The 7,098-nt window shown below is 52.0% G+C and overlaps 1 protein-coding gene across 1 annotated transcript in view; it reads left to right on the top strand.

Moving 5' to 3' along the window:
- Nucleotides 1–730: 730 nt before the first annotated feature.
- TOP3B (topoisomerase (DNA) III beta) overlaps nt 731–7,098 on the top strand; it is an 18,324-nt gene continuing 11,956 nt past the window's right edge. Inside the window, exons 1-4 of the mRNA XM_006768964.2 lie at nt 731–888; nt 3,797–3,944; nt 5,097–5,228; nt 6,459–6,565. Of these exons, the coding sequence (XP_006769027.1) occupies nt 3,875–3,944; nt 5,097–5,228; nt 6,459–6,565 (309 nt within the window). The 5' untranslated portion in view covers nt 731–888; nt 3,797–3,874. The remainder of the gene's footprint in view (nt 889–3,796; nt 3,945–5,096; nt 5,229–6,458; nt 6,566–7,098) is intronic.

Below are 7,098 nucleotides of genomic sequence, written 5' to 3'. Positions count from 1 at the left end.
CCGGCCGGGCACCGAGGGGTCCCGGCACCGCGGCTGGGGGTAGCGTCCCGGGCCGGACTCTTGGGGTTCTCCCCGCCGCTTCCCTGGAGGGGTGGACCCCCTACCCCAGGGCTTGCCGTGGGGGTCCCGGGAGGTGGCGATGGGCCAGCGTTTAGCCTGGTGCCTGGAGGAGCAGGCGCTGCGGTTCATTATCTTCTTCGTGGAACCCCCCTGCGGTTCCTTAGCTTGGGCCTGCCGTGCAGCGGTCGGGCCCGGGTCGGGCCCGGGTCGGCTGGGCTCCACTCAAAGGCAGGTTCTACCCCGAACCACCTGGCGCCCCCCCCCGCACCCTCAGTCTTGAGGGCGCCGGTGGTCCCCGGAGTCGCTCACCGGATGCAGGAGAGCACCCGAACTCGAACACATTCACTAGAATCCGGTGCGAAGGAAGGCAGTGGCCTCATCTTCCCTTTTTATCGCTCCGCCTTTGGGGACAGCGCGTGGGAAGTCAGGCCGATGTGGACGCATGGCCAGCGAGCCCCGGGCTTCCGAGAGCCTTTGCACAGGTCAGCGGACACCAGCCTCAACCGCAGTGTCCTCGTCGTCGTTTAAAGAAATGACACCGTCAGCCTCGTAGAGTCGCTGGCAAGAGTAAATCAAGCGTGTGTAGCAATCGTGTGCCTGGTGCAGAGAAGGAGCGTAGGACATGGTTGTTCCTGTCCCTCTGTTTCTGACTCCATCGGTATTAGGTGAGGTTGCCAAGGTGGGAAGTCCTAGGGCTCTGACCGCTGTTCAGACCACGGCTAGGCCTTCGCTCCCAAGCTGCGTCCAGGCGTCTGTAAGACGCTGAGAGGAAAAGACTTTCTCTAACACGGTGTCTCCCAGGGGGCACCTGCCATTGTGGGATTGCTGGTGACAGTTGACGGGGTAATAACAGGCTAGCCTGCTACTCCCTTGTGCTGTCAGCCCTTCTAATTACAGCTGCAAGTTGGAGGGTTTGCTGTCAGCACCCCCTGAGCACTTGCTAATCTCCCTTTTTAAAATAAAAGGAGGAGCATCAGGCTCAGAGCTCTGGCAGGCAACAAATTAAACTTGATATACCAGCCGTAGGTTACTGGGAAAAACCTAGTTCTGGCCATTGATTGCAGCCGTTAGTTCCTGTGGGGCTATAAAATTTCCCTTTTTTTGTAGATATTTAAACTTTTTTTAAAAAAAAGCAAAACTTAAGTGAATAATAATGTTTTGCCAGTAAGGCAAAAGCGTTAGGACGGTAGCCCTAGCTGGTTGGGCCCAGTGGATAGAGCATCGGCCTGTGGACTGGAGGGTCCTGGGTTCGATTCCAGTCAGGGGCACAAGCACGGGTTGTGGGCTCAATCCCTGGTAGGGGGTGTGCAGGAGGCAGCCGACTAATGATTCTCTCTCATCATTGATGTTTCTATCTCTCTATCCCTTCCTCTCTGAATTAAATTTAAAAATATATTTTTTTAAAAAGAATTAGGATGGTATGTAAATGAAGTTTGCAAAGCATTGCTTTGAGCTCTGTTCTAATTGACTTCCGTTTTGAAATTGGGGATGTGCCTTAATGGAAAAATAGGGAAGCCCTACGATTAATCACAGAAAATTAATCACAGTTGCGACTGTTGAAATCTTTTAAGAGTTGGAAGGAACCTGATGTAGTCTTTAAAAATGTTCCCATGCCCTAACCGGTTTGGCTCAGTGGATAGAGCGTCAGGGAACTGAAGGGTCCCAGATTCGATTCCAGTCAAGGGCATGTACCTTGGTTGCGGGCACATCTCTAGTAGAGGATGTGCAGGAGGCAGCTAGTCGATGTTTTTTTCTCTCTCTCATGGATGTTTCTAATTCTATCCTTCTCCCTTCCTCTCTGTAAAAAAATCAATAAAATATATTTTAAAAAAATAAAAATAAAAAATGTTCCCAGCTGCAAGTAAGGAAGCATGAGTTTCACCCCATCTCAACCAACTTCCTTGGTTATCTTTAGAAAATCCTTTCTCTGAGTGTTAGTTTGTTCTTCCTACTTGAGATGACTTTACCAGATCATCACCAATGCCCTTTCCCTAGGACTTCACATTCCTAATAAAACAGTGATGCTCAGAACATTACAAAGTGCTTATTCAGTATTGAGGTATAAACTGTTGAATTAGAATATGTGTTTCTTTAGAGCAGGAGTGGGGAACCATTTTTCTGCAAAGGGGCATTTGGATTTTTATAACATCATTTGTGGGCCATACAAATGATCAACTTAAAAACTAGCCTGCTATATTTGGTCAAACATATAATTAACTCACCCCTAATGCCTTACTTAGCAGGGCCGGACCAAATGATTTCGAGGGCTTTATACAGCCCATGGGCTGGACGTTCCCCACCCCTGCTTGGAGCCAGAGCTGCTGAAGATTGGCACATGTCAGAAATGGATTAGCAATTGCACAGTCTTGACTGGAGTTTGCTTTTTTTTTTTTTTTTTTTAAATCCTCACTCGAGGATATTTTTCCATTGATTTGAGAGAGAGTGGAAGAGAGAGGGAAAGACAGAGAGCAGCATTGATGTGAGAGAAACACATCAATTGGTTGCCTCCTGCATGTGCCCTGACCAGAGCCTGGGCTGGGGAGGAGCCTGCAACCGAGGTACATGCCCTTGACCTGAATTAAACCCAGGATGCTTTGGTCAGCAGGCCCACGCTTTAGCCACTGAGCCAAATCAGCTAGAGCTGGGCTTTGCTTTTTTCAAATATATTTTTACTTGTGGCCCAGTGCACGAATTCGTGCACATTGAAAGAAAATTAATTAGAAGAAATATTTTAATATCGCTATTCACCCTTTCTCTATTATAGAAGTGTCAACCAAATTCACGATTGACAATGACAGATCAAAACATACCTGTGCGATTGGTGCCAGTGAGAACTTTATAGGTTTTGCACATGCACGAGTCAACTTGGCCTTTTATAGAACAAACGTGCTTAATTAGACCTGCTTTCTGATTTAGCTAAACTTTTTCCAGCCCAGTGAAGCACCCCAACTTCTCTTTCAGGTACTTGTCAGCAACACAGCAGTAAATATCAACACAAAGCAGATTATTATTGTAGCTCACGCAGGGAGAACAAAGGGTAAAATATTTAACGGCAGCCGTGTTTGACTATATTCTGTGCAGTGAGAAAACCTGAAGTCATTTTCAAGGTCCACCATTTCTTAATTCTTTTCAGTCGGGTCAAGATTCTAAGCTTTCTAAATCTCTGTTTTCTGGCTAATGGAAAAAAAATAGGATTCCACCGAGTCTCCTCTCTACCTACTCCAGGACTTCTGTGAGCATCAAATGAGAGGAGGCACGGAAAACGCTTCACAGACATTTGATTACAGTGTCAATTGTTTCTACCTGGGTATAAAGCAAGTGTTCCTGGGCTGAAGAAACCGCAAGGAGGCTAGTCGTTGCTAGGGAGAGGAAGCTGGGCGTTGCTACATGATGATGTCATTACCCAGTCGGAGGGAAGGACACTTAGCATATTAGACTTTTATATAAATTGATTTCAGAGAGGAAGAGAGAGAGATAAATATCAATGATGAGAGAGAATCATTGATCGGCTGCCTCCTGCACACTTCCTACTGGGGATCCAGCCCCAAACCAGGCCATGTGCCTTGACCAGGAATCGAACTGTGACCTCCTGGTTCATAGGTCGACACTCAACCACTGAGCCACACCAGCTGGGTGCTTTTTTTGTTTTTTTATTTTTAAATGAGTTTCCTTGTTAGCAAGTGGTATAGGTTCCATTGGAAGCATTGCTATTTTCTGTGTCTTTTCTTCTCTTCAGGAGTCAGCATCGACAGTAGTGTTGGGCTGCGGAACTTCATCGCCATTTCCCTGAAACTGGCGCCAGCTTGAAGACAAGATGAAGACCGTGCTCATGGTTGCAGAAAAGCCATCTTTGGCCCAGTCCATTGCCAAGATCCTCTCTCGAGGTAGGGAAGGCCAGCCCTGGTGTCTCTGGCTTAGCTCTGTAAGCGTGGTCATTCCCATTTTACACGTCACTTCTTTCCTTTTCCAATGTGTGACTCCAGCCCACTGGAGTAGACTCGGGTCAGGACAGCGGGCATTCACGAAGCACCTCGTGTTGGTCACTGTGGGATGCATTTACTGCCGCAGCCAGCATGAGCCAAAGGTGGGGCTCCCAGAAGGTTCAGGCACTATTCACAGCGTAGCAGCAGGTGCAGACAGGCCACTGGGAGAGGGCTGTGCTGGCCAGGTTGTTGGTCACAAGCCGCAGGAACCAGCCCTGGTAACTTACACCGAAAGGGAATTTACTGGAAGGAGGAAGACGTAGCCAGAACCGCACCCTGGTCTAAGTCTGATAAGGTCCTGCCACAGGCATCATCACCAGAGACCCTTGCTACTCCTCTTGACCCCTGACTGCTGCAGCTCAGCCCAGAGCCTCCTGCCACTCCAGAGCAGCCACTAGCTGAACAGCCACGGCCCTCCCAAGACAGCAGGGCACTGGGAAACGGCGCATCTGCCCTCACCCCCACTCTGGCCACTGAGGTGATGGGTGCTGCTTCCCCTTCTGTCTCTGAATCCCCTCCAAAGAGGAGGGGTATTTGGATGCTGGGGACCCAGAAATGGCACCCGTCCACCCCGACCTCCCCTTGCTCCCAAGGCTGAAGGAGGAAGAGACCCTGAGACACTGGGCTAAGAAGTCCTGGTCTGAAGAGGGTGGACCCCAGAGCAGTGCTTGGTCCCAGAGGCTGAGAAAGTGCGGCCGGGGGGCCATCAGGGGGAGCGTGAGACGACACTGTGGGATTCACTAACTAGGATTTAGCACAGTTGAGAGAAACGAGGCAGAAATCAAATCAAAGTGAACACAGAAATGCAGAGAAAGCCGCGAGGGTCTGCTCTTGAGAGTTCAGAGTGTGCTCCCGGCCCCCAACCCCCCGGGGCTCTGTGTGGTGGGCGCTCTGTGCTGGTTGGTTACCAGTAGTGTTTTCCCGTGACCCGTGAGAGCTCAGCACCTAGTTCCCCGCAGCGGCCCGAGGACTGTTGTCACTGACCATTCTGGGGAGGGGGCTGGTCCTCCGAGAGGCAGCTCATGGAGCAGCCATCACTGTGCTTCTCTGCAGGGAACATGTCCTCACACAAAGGGCTCAATGGCACATGCTCAGTGCACGAGTACACAGGGACCTTTGCCGGCCAGCCAGTCCGCTTCAAGATGACGTCCGTCTGTGGTCATGTGATGACCCTGGATTTCCTGGGTGAGTCCCCCACCCTCCGTCCTACTGAGAGAAGCCCTGCATGGTGCTTCCCAGGGTCCAGTTGGAACCAGGGGAGGCCTCCAGGCACAGAGTCCAGAACCCATGAGTCCTGATGTCAGCAGGTTGTGATATGACCTGGGGTCTCTGGGTGAGGCACCCAGAACTCAGGTTTTGGAGGTCAACACCCGTGGATTCCCATTCCAGTGGCCCTTAGTCACTGCCTGCGCTGTGCACCCTCCTGTGCAGACTGGAGCCGGTGCTCACTTGGGGGGCCTGTCCTGAACAGTCCTTGGGCGGGGGCTGCTGTTCCTGGTGAGTGTCGCTGCCGTCCAGCGGTCAGTGGGTGGCTGTTGTCTTCCTCCTTGTTGTTATCCATCATTTTGGAATGGCTGGCATTAGTGTCACCCTGGGGCGAGGTGCCGGGCCGTGCTCTTAACCACACTCTGCTGGCTCACAGGCTGGGACTGGGGCAGTGACCGGGCCTCCATGAGTTTCTGCCCCTCGTGTGTGAAATGAGTCTTACGACAGGGCCCTCCACGCCCAGGACTGTCCGTGGACTGAATGTGACAGTGACTGTAGAGTGCTTAGAGCAGGGCCGGGCACATAGCAAAGCTCAGTACTTCTTGCTGCTCAGTGACAACAGTGGCATCGATTCATTCGTGTGGCTGAGCACTCAGACCCTGAGTTTGACCACCAGCCTGCAGGTGGGGAGCTGGGATTTGAACTTGGCTGTGTCTGACCCAGTCTCCCAGGCTGCAGGGAACGGGGCCTATAAGAAATCCCGAGTGCTGACCGTGGGAGCGCCACGCCCTGCACCGTGACGTAGGTGGATGTGTCCCACACGAGGCCCAAAGAGATTGATTCTCCCCCGGCGTCCGCTGAGCCCATCGTGTGCTTGGTCAATGCTGAGCGTGGGGAGAGGCCACGGAATCCAGGCTGGGAGAGAAGACGAGGCATGTGTGGTGGTTCAGGGCTCTGGCAGCGAGCCGGCCCGGGAGTGGTGCCTCTAGCAGAGGGACCGTCTGGAAGCCAGGCTAGAGCAGCGGCCCTGCCCCGTGGGGCTCCGGTGGTGGCCGAGGTGTGGTGTCAGCTCAGCAGCCGGGAGGAGGAAGGCCGGGCAGATCCTTTCTCGCCCTCCCCTCCCTGTGGGTGAGACGAGACCCATTGTGGCGACCACGGAGGCCAAGCTCGGCCGCGTGGTTCAGATGTCGTTGTGCCTGTGGCTGACAGGAAAGTACAACAAGTGGGACAAGGTGGACCCCGCAGAGCTGTTCAGCCAGGCCCCGACGGAGAAGAAGGAGGCCAACCCCAAGCTGAACATGGTGAAGTTCCTGCAGGTGTGTGGGCAGCGGGCACAGGCGGGCGGGCGCAGGCAGGCAGGTTTTTTTAGCCCTGGGGCAGGCCTCACACCTTTTCTGTAAGCGGCCCCAGCTGGTCCAGGAGGCACCTTTCAGTCTTGCCCCCCCCCACCCCACCCCCGAACCCTCCACTACACTGTCAGCCACTGGAATTTTAAAAAAAGAAGTTTGGTGGTGGTGGTGGTTTTTCTAATTTTAAAACAAATGCATATAGGTTATGGAAAATTAGAATATATAAATAAGTATAAAGAAGGAAAATTATTTATAATCACACTAGCCAAGACAACCATTATTGACATTTAGGGTTATTTCATTTCTGTCCTTTTTCTGTGCAATTTTCGGGTTAAGATCATATTGCATTTTTAACATTTTTTTGTCCACAAAACAGTAGTTCTGAACTAAATTCTTTTCTGACTGGCCAAGCCAGTCTGACTAGTTCTTCTGCTTAGCCTGGGCCCCTGCTCTGGGCACCAGGCCTCCTACACAGCTGGGGGGGGGGGGGCCACAGGCGT

The sequence above is a fragment of the Myotis davidii genome, unplaced genomic scaffold (assembly GCF_000327345.1).
Source record: "Myotis davidii unplaced genomic scaffold, ASM32734v1 scaffold223, whole genome shotgun sequence".
Lineage (NCBI taxonomy): Eukaryota > Metazoa > Chordata > Mammalia > Chiroptera > Vespertilionidae > Myotis > Myotis davidii.
The sequence above is the reverse complement of the archived record's forward strand: the minus strand, read 5'-3'. Positions and strand labels throughout refer to the sequence as shown.